This window comes from Montipora capricornis, chromosome 6 (assembly GCF_036669925.1).
Source record: "Montipora capricornis isolate CH-2021 chromosome 6, ASM3666992v2, whole genome shotgun sequence".
NCBI classification, from domain to species: domain Eukaryota; kingdom Metazoa; phylum Cnidaria; class Anthozoa; order Scleractinia; family Acroporidae; genus Montipora; species Montipora capricornis.
This window is the reverse complement of record NC_090888.1, coordinates 5904392-5916891: the sequence shown is the minus strand read 5'-3', so window position 1 is coordinate 5916891 and position 12500 is coordinate 5904392. Positions and strand designations below refer to the sequence as shown.

Genomic DNA, 12500 nt, shown 5'->3' with positions numbered 1-12500 from the left:
CGACCGCAAGGAAATGGACAAGAGTGGAAACGCACCTGCAGAGCGTGCAAGCTATTGTTTTTGCCCACTAAATATGCAAATTTGTGACGTTCTCGTTGCCGTCGCCGTTTTCGTTGTTAAAGATCCCTGTTGTTGTTAAGAGCACCGCAAAAATATGTGCAAAAATGCGTGCTGCACAATTATGTTTCCTCTTTTAACCGACGTCGTTTTTGTTGACGACCGTGACTTAGATCTTAAAGTGCTCATTTACAGGGAGAGAAATCTTAAGGGAGATATGTGCTGGCGAATAGAAGTTACGATGAATTGTTGTTGCCGAGAAATATCATATTTAAATGCGTGAGTTGAAGTGCGTGACATGACAGGCTAGGGTTGGGGGTGACTCGTGTCAATGTATTGTATCCCCATCTATTGTTTTGAGGTTAGGTATTTGTGACCTTGCTACCACGCGGTTATTAGGGAGTTTAAGAAACCACGACGGCTACTGCGACGAAAACGTCACTTCAAAATATACGTTTGAGCTATTATAAGTATTTCGGGATTATTCCATCTTGTTTATATTATACAATATGGGTGAAGTGTCCTATAACTGGATTGGTACCGACGGCTTTGACGTAAAGAGTGAGACTGAAAGATTCACCGTAGTTTGTCCTTGTTGTCGTCAAAACCTTAAATTTGGTCATTTCACTTAATAATTTTGACGAGTACGGGAGAGAATTGTTCAAAATTGCGTGCCGTACGTGCAGCACGATCATTTTGGTTCTTTTAACCAATAATATTTCTGCTTTTTGGAGTTTTCGTTGCCCTAGCCATCGTCGTTTCTTAATTAAACTCCCTATCCTTTCGAGAGCACACACCGTGTAAAAATCTTACTTTTATCTCTCCCCCTCCCGTTGCCCTGTCCTCTTTTCTTCTTTCATTTTAAGTAATATGATATATAAATATATTATGTTATGTTCTTGGGCGAGGCACTTTACTCTGATGGTACCTCTCTCCACCCAGGCGCATAAATGGGTACCGGCGAATTTAATATTGGGGGTAGCCCTGCGATGGACTTGCATCCCATCCAGGAGGGGGTGGGGAGGAGAAATATTCCTAGTAGCAGACTTTACCTTTTTTACCTTTTCCAGTTTAATAAGGACCTCGAGCAAGGACGGCAACGATAGCTACGATAACGTTGTCTAAGAATATATTTTCAAGTTATTGTAATAATTTCCCATTTATCCCAATTCGCTCGGCATGGGAAGCGTGTATCAACATTCCAGAGATACAATAGGTGAGGAAGGCAGTGTGAATATTTAGAGAGAAAAATTAAAATTTATGGTCATGCGCTCACGTTTTCCCCATCATCTCAAATGTGGTCAATTCACGTCTTTGTCAGAGCGAGAACGGCATAAAAATATACACAATAGGGAGCTTTAGCAACGACAACGGCGACGGCAACGAGAACGTCACAAATTTGCATATTTAGTGGACAAAAACAATAGCTTTGCACGCCCTGCACGTGCGTTTTTCATTTTTGTCCATTTATTTGCCGTCGTTAGCAAAGCGACAACGTGAAATAACCAATTTTTAAGTGTTATGGAAAACTTTAGCACTTGGAGATAAATTTTCATTTTTCTCCCCTAAATTAAGTGCCGCTAATACCGGTTTCATTCCTGAGGCACTGCCACACCTTTCTCACATTAAAAAAGCTTCGGACAGTTGCGAAGTCATCGCAATAACGTGAGTTTATGTTTTTACAAGACGTTCTCGTTGTCGTTCCCGTCGTCGTTGCTAAAGCTCCCTAATACTAGTGTAAAACGCACGTACAGGGCGTGCAGGGGACAAGTGATATCAAAACCTATCGGTTTCCATAGTATTTAACGCTGGTTAGTGCTAACCATGCTTCGAACAACCCTAGCCAGAGCTTTTGTTTTTGTTCGTTGGTCCTATTGGTTCATCGAGTTCTCGTAGCCGGCGTCGTCTCCCAAACATCAAACTTCACTAACAGCCCCCGACGCTGATAAACAACTTGACAACAGTGGGGAAGATTTCTATTTAAAAGTAATTCTTCCTGATGTTTTCAAGCACTGGGGCAAAATAGTTCCTTGTTTGGACAGCTTGACACATTAATTGAAGCTTAACCAAGGACGAAGACGACGGCGACGACAACGCGGATCTAAAAGTATTATTTCCCGTTAGTGTAAGAATTTCGCGATTGCTAGTTTGGCATTGAAAGTGTGTATTAAAACAAGAAAACCAGAATTAAAACTGTTATAAACGATGTGGCTGTTTCTCGAAAGTGGACACCATTTTGGCTCTGTTGAAAAAGTTAATGGTAACTCATTTTCTTTTTTCTTTTTTTTCTACGTAAAATCGACTAACCTTTCATCCATTTCGCTTTTTATTAACATTTCCTGGCTCGCGTCAGGTTTTGAATGCTATTATTTCCAGAGATATTGTAAACACTTTGCTGAGATTTTGTGCACTAAAACACCAATATTTTAAAAACATTTCACATACTTTACCCCTCCATTTTTACAGACATTTTATGGACATTTCCTGCCTTCTGTCAGGTTTTAAATACTTAATTTACAGAGATTTGTGCACATTTTGTTGAGATTTTGTGCGCTAAAACATCAACATTTAAAAACATTTCACATACTTTTCCCCTCTAGTTTTTTGAGGGTTTTTGTACGCATTTTATAGACATTTCATGCATTCTTCTCACTCACTTTTTACAGAGATAACACTAACATTTTATATGGATGGATTTACAGAGATTTTTTCTCGTGTAAATTTTACAGAGAAAGTAAAGAGATTTTACAGACATTTTGTACTTGTCGCATAAAATCTCTGTAAATTTTTCCTTCAATTTACATAGATTTTATTGAGATTTTGTACACATTTTATGTCATCGTAAGGACGAAAATGTGGTAAATTTTACAGACTTTTTATGGAGTTACAAAATCTCTGTAAGTGTGCAAATTTACAGAGATTGTAATTTACAAAGAAAATGTGGACATTTAACAGAGATTTTACCAACTTTTTTGAAGTCTGTAAATGGTTCAAGTTTTCCAGTGAATTTGGAGACAAAATTTGAAAATTCCTCGTTACTGGCTGGCGTTCTCCAATTACCCTTACATCAGGTTGTAGTCAGGATGAGAACAGCGCAGCTAAAAATGTACCAAAATGTAAAAAGCACCTGCAAGAGACAAACTTTGAAAATTCCTTCGTCAGTTTCTGGCGTCCTCCAAATACCCTTAATTCTAGTTTAATGTGCTACGTTCGGTCATCACAAAAGAATCTTCAGATTACAAGAGTGGAGACCTATACCGGTGTAACGGCTTACGATCGAGAATAGAGCGCTTTCTAAAGAGCACCGTACTTCTGCAAATACTTCCCTACGAGAGAATTAACCACAGGCGCACGCAAACAAGCCTAAAGCAGTCCTCGGAGTAACATAACAGACCATCGGCATCGCATACCACTATTAACAATTAACAATAAAGCGTTTTCACGTGACGTCACGGTGGCCATGTTGGTGTTCCAAAACAAAGAAACGGTGGCCATGTTTGTGTTTCAGACTAATCCTCGGGGAATTGAGTTCTATTTTTACGCAAATAGTTTCTTTTGTTTCATTAAATTAGCATCCATTTTAATTACGTCAGTGAAAACGCTCTATAACAAGTAACACAGTCTTTTAAGTTTAGGCCACTTTCAAAAGTACCATAATACTCTTTCTTTGCCTTCCAAAATTTTGCATAAGCACTGTTCCCATTTACTCTTAGGACCATTCCAAGTCCCAAGAAAAGCAGGAAAACAAAGAGTATAATGGTATTTTTAGTGGCCTATCAAACCATATCCTCTGAACTCACAATAGTGCCTCTCTTTTCGTTCTCAATTTGCAATAGATGGTTTGCAACAAATCTCTAGAGACAGATAATAATATAATGTACAATTGCTAGTAGACGAACAGAAGAAGCTGATGAGAGATTTTTGTTTTCATTCACCAACATGGCGGAGATGACCACCCATGGAAATCTTTATAATAATCTAATATTTTCTAAACAAATTCTTCCTGTTTATTCAGTTCTCATTCTTACGTAATTATTTGCATCTGCGTAGATCTGCGAGGAACACATTGGGCCGAGCAAATCGGTGATTTTCAAGAAGAGCATTTTAGCGGAACAGAGCCCTTGAAGAGATACAGTTGCAGCAATAGGTGTGGTGTGGACGAGAGAAACGCTTCAGATATTCCGAAGAACGGCACGGAATCATTACGATGTTTCTGCGATAAATTTTGTGACGAATATGGCGACTGCTGCTTTGATTTCAACAAATTGTAAGTAAAAAGTTATAAGCGACTGTCTATATAACCTGTGTAATCTAGTAACCTATATGATCTATTAGCGGATCATGGATGTCTTCAATATTTCAGCGTGGATTATGGATTTTGTTTGTTTTGAAGTGCGGATCGCGGAAATTAACTTAGTGGTCGGTTTCAATTTTATTTTCTGCCTGACCTTAGAACTAGATTAGATTTTATAGCGGTTATCAGTAACTAGCGCCCCTCAACGACATTTTTTCATATTTGAAAATGAAATTTAGGTGGACGTCAATCAAATGTTTCCAAGAAAAATTCATGGAGTACCGTCATGGAAACATTTCTAAAAAAGGTCTTTCAGGGGTGCGTCTAACTGATAACCGCTGTAACACATCTTTGACCTTCAATGCAATGGGACTTCAGAAAACTCTAGGACCCCGGGATTTCGGCTTCCGGCCAGACAATGCTGACGATGAGGTGACTGAATATGATATTAGATCTGATGAGGAGGAGACGGAAACTGACGTTTCAGAACTCGATAGAGGGTCCACGTTCTTGTTAGGAACGACTATGAGACTTGGGCGCCGGATTAACAGTAGGCTAATTTTGTGATAGGTAATTTTTTTAACGTCAGTTAAGTTACTGAAATTTCTTTGGTGCTCACTTCTCTAATAGTGCTGCAGATTGGCGGATTTTGCGAAAAATTAGCACCGAGCGACGGATTTGCTGACCCCTATTCACCCCATCCTTCAAGGTCATGAGCTTCTGAATCTATGTAACCTATATAATATAATCTATAGACGGAGCTTTGCATCGGAATCGCTATATAATATATAATTATCTTCTATATAAGCTATATAATCTATAGAACATGTACATTGCACCGACATCGCAGACGTCCTGTGTTCGAATCCTAGTGAAGCCACCTGAATTGTTCAGTTGTCGAAAAGAGACAATTGCTTAAATTGTTCAGCGAAGTGCGAGGATCACTTCAAACTTACTTTTCTTTTTATAACAACAAGCCTGAACACAAATGTTGAGAAATTTTGACTTTTTTTGTGTGTTATTGTCTTCGGTGAGCATTAATTTATGCACATGAAAATACCTTTCATACAGTCAAATTTTCACTTTAGGTTGAGAGCCCTGGTTTGACTAGCCGAAACAGTACAAAACAATTCACAATTATTCAACGGTGTATCGGCTCTTGCTTCTATATTCTCCTATTTATAACGGTAATTGAACTGAGTGGAGTGCAATTTGGTCGGAAATCATACGTGTAATTTCAGCGTCTAACGCAGACTTTCTTGGGAACTCGTCACGCGTTCCTCTCCCTGAAACGAGCCACACATTCCTTTCCCTTTGTTAAGAAACTGTCGTCTGGAAATCACGTGCGGGTCAGAGAGACGGAGCCGTTTCAAAATATTCCCCAGAAACATTAATTTTGTTTCCTCGATGGGTTATGCATTTGCACTCTCGCGAGGCAAAATGTGGGTGCTTAGCAAAGGGTATGGTGTCGTTTCATCAGTGTTTCATCTACTATTCTCAAACTCATTAATAATTCATAAGCCAAAAACAAAAGAAATCACTACCGTGAAGGAAGTTTGGATATGTGGTCTTAATTAGCATAAGATTTCGCCAACTTTAATCCCAAATATCTCTTAAAATACTGATTCCTTTGAGAAGCAATATCAAACACTCAAAAGAGTGTTTCATCAGATATCCAACCACCTCGAAATCGGTTAAAAAACTCGGCCTTCGGCCTCGTTTTTCAACTCGCTTCTCGGCATTTGGATAACCGATGAAATACTCCTTCTCGTGTTTGATATATTACGTAAAATTGAAAGCGCCGTGAAAATATATAAATACGAATACAAATATTTAGTACTGCGAGTGTATTTGCATTGCACGAAAACCATTACCTTCAAGCGCAATGATATGAATGGAACTAAGACAATAGCGAAAAGAAAGCTTGAAAAAAAGGCATTACGTTTAAGCTTGAAATTTTCAGGCTGCTGTTGGCGATGACCGTCTCTAAAAATTGATTTAATGTTGTTGTGTTGCGAACCGATCGTTCGTACTCAGTGTTTCTTCAATTTGAAAAATAAAGCAAACCTTAAAGCCTCATTTACACTAGCAAGTTTTCCTCGACAAGCCCACGTGCCAAGGAAAACTTGCCGACTGTACACAGTTGCAAGTTTTTCTTGACAAGTTTTTCCTTGACAAGTTTTCCTTGGTAGTGTAAATGGAAAATAGGACAAGTTTTTCCTTGACAAGTGTGCTTGTTCAAAAACTAGCATGCTAGTTTTTGAAGAAGGACTCTTGTCAAGGAAAAACTTGTCATGTTTGTCCATTTACACTGCCAAGAAAAAGTTGACAAGGAAAACTTGTCAAGGAAAACTTGCTAGAGTAAATGGGGCTTAAATCAGTTCAACCGAAGGACTACAAGAATGGGGTTATTCAAACGAAACGACTGCACTGATTTGTGAGAAATAGCGCGAGAGAAATGTACATGTAAATATTATATCAATCACAAATAAATTTGAATAGCACGGGATGTTTAAACCATACAAATTCTAATGGAGGTTAACTATCAATAGAGTTATTTCAGTAGAGAGTTAGGGTTAGGGTTGTCGAGTAGGCTTTCACTTAGGGTTGCAAATCGCTTTGCCGATGGTTCGAGTAAAATACCCCTTAACGGGTTAAAAGTCTTTTTTTCATAAAACTGCGCATAAATTTCAGCATTTTCTTGAGTATAGTGATCAGGGGGGAAAATTGCACGGCGTCAGGTGTTTTCGTCATAACCATTTACCCGTGGGCAAATTGTATGCTTCTGTTATGCTATAATTAAACTTTAATGGAGTGGTTATTTTCACTATCGTTATCGTTATCATTTACAGGTGCAGAAAACGTGTCAACCCTCGAGGAAACCCACTAAGCCAACATGAGATCTGCCGCCCAGTCGTAAACCAAGACGTTACAAAATATGTTGGTTTTGCAGTGTGGAGCACATGTCCAAGGAACTGGACAGATGAAAATGTGCGCCGTAATTGTCAAAATGAAGATGGAAGCGATGTGTTAAATGATTGGCCCGTGTTTGATCGTGACAGGCGCATTACTTACAGAAACGTTTTTTGTGCAAGGTGCAATGGCGCAGTGAATACAACCTACTGGAAACTCGAGGCGGATTGTAGTGAATGGTTTAACACAACGGTGTTCAATTTTAACACAACGGTGTTCAATCTTAGTGATTTAATGCGCTTCGCGCATTCCAACTGTTCAGTAAAAATCAGAAAAACTTGGGTGCAATACATGAAGCAATGCATCCCTCGTTTTCAAGACTGTTCGGGGATTGGTCGGAAGAAAAATGGATCGTACTGCCAATCACAGTGCCTAGGATATGCTTTTCCTGTTAATTTCGTGAGCCGGAACAACACGATAATAAGATTTCGAAATCTGCAATGCGCATTGTGTAACGGATTTAAGCCAAGCTCTTTGAAGATTGATTTCCCCCCAAAACCACCTTCTGATATCCCTTTCCCGTCCCTGACTATCCTGTTTGATTTTACTTCCTCCTTCGAGAACAGGGTTACAGTCAAAGCTTTGGAACAAAATATAAGCCACGTTTGGTACTGTGCTTCTGACGAGGTGTACGACCCATACGTTGGAAACTGTAAAAGCATTGTCAGCTTACAACGATCACACGTTTTCCAGAATGAACAAACATTACCCGTTGATTTCATGTCAAACGAAACAAGATTGTTGTTAAATTTGAACTGTACTTTCGTACCTTTCAACCAAAGCGATTATGAACAACGACCTAATGGTACGGTCTACATTAAACCTCACCACATGATATACGGGAAAACGAGGTATAAAATTTGCGGTAATATTTTGCTACTTTGCGTCAACTTTTCAAGAAATGTGACGGTGATAACCGTAGAGCGAACAACAGGCTACCTCACTAAAACGATACCAACCTCTCTCCAAATAATGACTTCAGCTGGCTGCATTACGTCAATGGCATCCCTTCTTCTCATGCTGGCAAAATATACTCTATTTTCTGAACTGCGCAACTTGCCTGGAAGGATAATCATCAACTTGTCGCTATCTTTGCTGCTGTATCAAGGCGTCTTTCTCGCAGCAATGAAGACTTCCAGTCAGGAGAATTGCCATGTCATTGGTATTTTTCTTCATTACTTTGTCTTATGCTCTTTCACGTGGATGAATGCTATGGCATATGATGTCCACAAGACATTTACTTCCTCAGGTAAGTTCAAGAATACGTTTACTTTGGGGGGAGGGGTACTCTCAAAAGGGTATATTTAAATCTCTGATCAGTTGCTCCTTCACCATCAAAAAACAGAAGATTCCGGCCGGCCAAAAACACTGATGTCCAGAACTCAATGCACGTAATTAGATGCGCGTCTGATTTTGATTTTCCAACACAAGTGTGCATTTTGTCTTGGTTTGGGTAAAAATGCAGATGTTTATCTTTACTCTGAGGACTGGAGTTTGGGGGACAATTTGTGGTTTTGATTTTTCAGTATTCCCAACGTGAGCGATGCGGAGGTTGCAGGGAATTGCAACTGGACACATCGTGACGCTTATCAAAATCGCCGTGCTTCTAATTGCGTGAAAACACGGTTAAGTTGAAGTTGCGCAGGAGAGCAAGGGGACACATCGTGACGTATATCAAAATCAAAAAATAGGCCGCATTGGATTCTTGCGTCAACAATCTTACACCTTCTGATTGATTTTACAGAGCTGTCCATGACTTCGAACTCTCTTGTAGAGTTTGAAACTCTCGAGTACCATTGTTAAATCTTTCTTTCTTTTAATACCTAGACGGCGGGCGTGGACCGAATCGTCAAGGAAACCACAGTAAACGCTTAGTGGGATACTGTTTGTACGGATGGGGAGTTCCTGCTCTTCTTGTGTCTTTCTTTGTGATCATTGACCAAGTTCTCATTAAAGGATTCATAGGATACGGTAGGTCTACTGTCTCAACATGAATTCAAAACGACTCTATCACGGCAGTGCAGTTCATTGTGAGAACTTTTATCAGTTACTCGCCCATACTCGCTATGCAATTTACGTAACCCCCCCCCCCCCTCCCCCGAAAAAAAAAAACCTTTAACAACACAGATCAAAGCGTCGTGACCAAAACAGTCTGTAATTTAAATTACAAGCAACAGATATAAACTTTGAAAAGCTGTTAAGCTGAACAGTTTGCAACAACCCCATGTACAATCTACTCAACGAAGTGACAAAAAACGTGCAAAATAGTTTCCTTAGTCACTGCCGGAAAAGCGGCCGTTGGCGGAACAAGAAATAATGAAATTAAAGCTCCCGCCAAAACGTTTCTTTTGTCCGCCATCTTGTTTGTTGTGCTTAGTGGACCACTCAGAAAGACAGCCATCCCGCTTGGTTGAATTTCGTTTAAAGGCGGGTAACCCTCCCATACGTATAACTCGGTCAGCCGGGGCACACTCCTTCCATGTAAACAGGCTCTTAATCTTCTTCAAGCTTGACCATCCTAGCCTCCTTTAATTTGTATTTGCTGTTTTATCATTTCAAACTTTTCTTCAATGTTTAAAGAAGTTCTTTTTACGTTACTCTTGATTTGGTTGCCAGTTCCCAGTGGCTGAATTTGTCTAAATGACGTGACGGAGCCCCTTTAAAGTGCTACTGTGACCAAAAAAGCAATTTTTATTTTTCTTTGGATTTCAAAACTATTTTAACAAAACTCGCTAAGTGACGCAAGTTTTAAGACTTGATTTTAAAAAAAGATATATCTTTATTTTAACTGGAATTTTCCCATTTAATGGTCCGCCATTACTAACTTTAAAATCTCGAGAGCGCTGGATTGAGGAGAAAATGACGTTAACAACTCGATAGTTCAAGAATGCAATGCGTGTGTACGCGGCTGAATTAATGTGCAACACGGAAATTTTGCGCTTTCAGACTTTTAAGCTCGTGTTTTGTGTATATAGTAGGCTGCATTTACACGCTGAAAGTTTAAGCTAGTGAGTCAATGACGTCACTTTACCTTAGATCCAAAGCTCTGAGATCCAATCGGTTAGTTTGGAACGTGAGTAATGGCGGACCGTGGAATCCAAAACTTCACTCAAAGTAAACAGCCTCTGGATAAAAATCAAAGCTCAAAATCTTGCCAGTCAAGCATTAAGCAATCACACTTTCAAAATATGAAGGAAAAAAAAAAAGTGTTTTTTTTTTTAATTTTTATCATAGTAGGACTAAAAATCGCAGTAATGGTAAAAGCGATATTCACTGTTTATAAACAATTCTTTTGATATTTGAATTTTGCCAACCGCATAACAAAAGCACCTTTGTTTCGACAACCAATAGATCTCTGGTTGGCACATTAATGACAGTAGGTGACGTAACGGTGAGTATCGCTCTTCCTAAAAACTCCGCTCACTTCATCTGGAGTTATAAATGTCTCCACCGTCAAATACACTTCAATTTATCTCTGATTCAACCTTGTATTGTCTTCTTTACCGGTATATCGAATTGCGGTTCTCTTGACTCTAAACGAGAACATAATTTCATAACCCAAAAGTCTCGTTCTGCGAATCAGTTTACGGTATTCTTTTTGTAGAACGGCTACTGCTAGGTTTTAGGGAGATTAAGATCTCTGACCGCAACGTCCATGAATACGTCACCTCAAAATATGACTTTGCACTATCGTAAGTGTCTCACGGTTTGACCATCTCGTTCGCATCGTACAATATGGGCGAAGTATCCTAAAATTAAATTGGTACGAGCGGTTTTAGAGAAAAAATAGAGAATAAAAGTTTCACATTTGGACGGTTGCGTTGTCATCAAAACCTCAACTTTGGTGATTACTTTTCCTCTTTTAATAACCAATGACAATGTTGTTTTGTGGCGTTCTCTTCGACGACCGCTCCGTAGAACTTTAAAGCCCGTTCTAAACGTCGCATTTTACATGTGCCGAATCTAATGCAAATGAGCGAAAACAATAGATTTTTTTCTCATTTGCATTAGATTCGGCGCATGTAAAATGCGACGTTTAAAACGGGTCTAAGTCCCTTCTTGCGGGAACAAAACGTAGCGGCATTGTGTTCCGCTCACGATTTTGCATTTAGCACGTGCAATACCTCGTGCGGCTACTTCATTGGTTGCGGACCAATCAGGAAAGTCGCAGTCACTAGGCCCAATCTGATTGGGCCTTACTTGGAGGGACATGGACTCTAAAAGTTAGACAATGACGTAAGCAAGAGATCTCTTACATAAACTGATTGGCCAAGGCCAAATGAGAGAGATCGATATTCGCTCTGGGTTACCAACTTCTGACGAGAATGATGAACGCTCTCATCACCAATACCTTGAGCAACAGCATGAAAAAAATAAATAAATAAATAGATAATAATAATAATAATAATAATAATAATAATAATAATAGCGGAGCTCCGCGCGCGCCGAAGGCGCGCGCGCGCGGAGCACAATAGTTAAGAAAATATGGTAACCCATCGATGTGAGAAAATTTGGTTTTATAGCCATAACGTCATCAACGTCCGTACGTACAACGTACGTACGTAGTACGTCCGTACGTCCGTCCGCCCCTTCATGTATGCCAATGTGACCAGTACACGTAACCATATCACGGGCTAATTAAAGTTTAGAGCTCATCCAGGAGGCAATACTACATTTGACACTAACTAGTTTACAGCATACATCTTTGATATTGGAAATCAATGTTATGGTCAATTGACACCTGTCAAAACAAGGTATTCGCTGACCAATATCACGTGACTATATAGCGGGCTCAAGTTAGACCTTATCGAGATCAGCTGTTTTTTTGAAGTTGACCGCTGACCAGGGACTGCGTGTTGATTGGATCGCAGGCCCAAGCCAGGTCAGACACTCACACACACCTGATCGAGGCTTAATTTTCGCGCTCTTTCTGTGGCTCGACGCGGCTACAGAGCCACGCTACGTCAGCAAAGCTCTTGACAGTCGATGCTTTTCGTGTTCAGGTAACAAAGGAGACTTTTGTCTGATTGGCTGTTGAAAATTGTAGTATCCAGTTTTCCAACCGCGCGCTGTAATATAAACAAAGATGGCTTTCGAAGCGGTGATTTCAACCTGTGCTTCTTCGATCGTTCTATATAGCTTCTGCCAGTTGACGGTGGTCATTTAAACTTTAAGT

The 12500-nt window shown here is 39.7% G+C and overlaps 1 protein-coding gene across 1 annotated transcript in view; it reads left to right on the top strand.

Annotated features, from left to right (window-relative positions):
• LOC138051356 (uncharacterized) overlaps window positions 1-12500 on the top strand; it is a 52947-nt gene that overhangs the window by 32099 nt on the left and 8348 nt on the right. Inside the window, exons 5-7 of the mRNA XM_068897552.1 lie at window positions 4108-4324; window positions 7204-8573; window positions 9152-9295. Of these exons, the coding sequence (XP_068753653.1) occupies window positions 4108-4324; window positions 7204-8573; window positions 9152-9295 (1731 nt within the window). The remainder of the gene's footprint in view (window positions 1-4107; window positions 4325-7203; window positions 8574-9151; window positions 9296-12500) is intronic.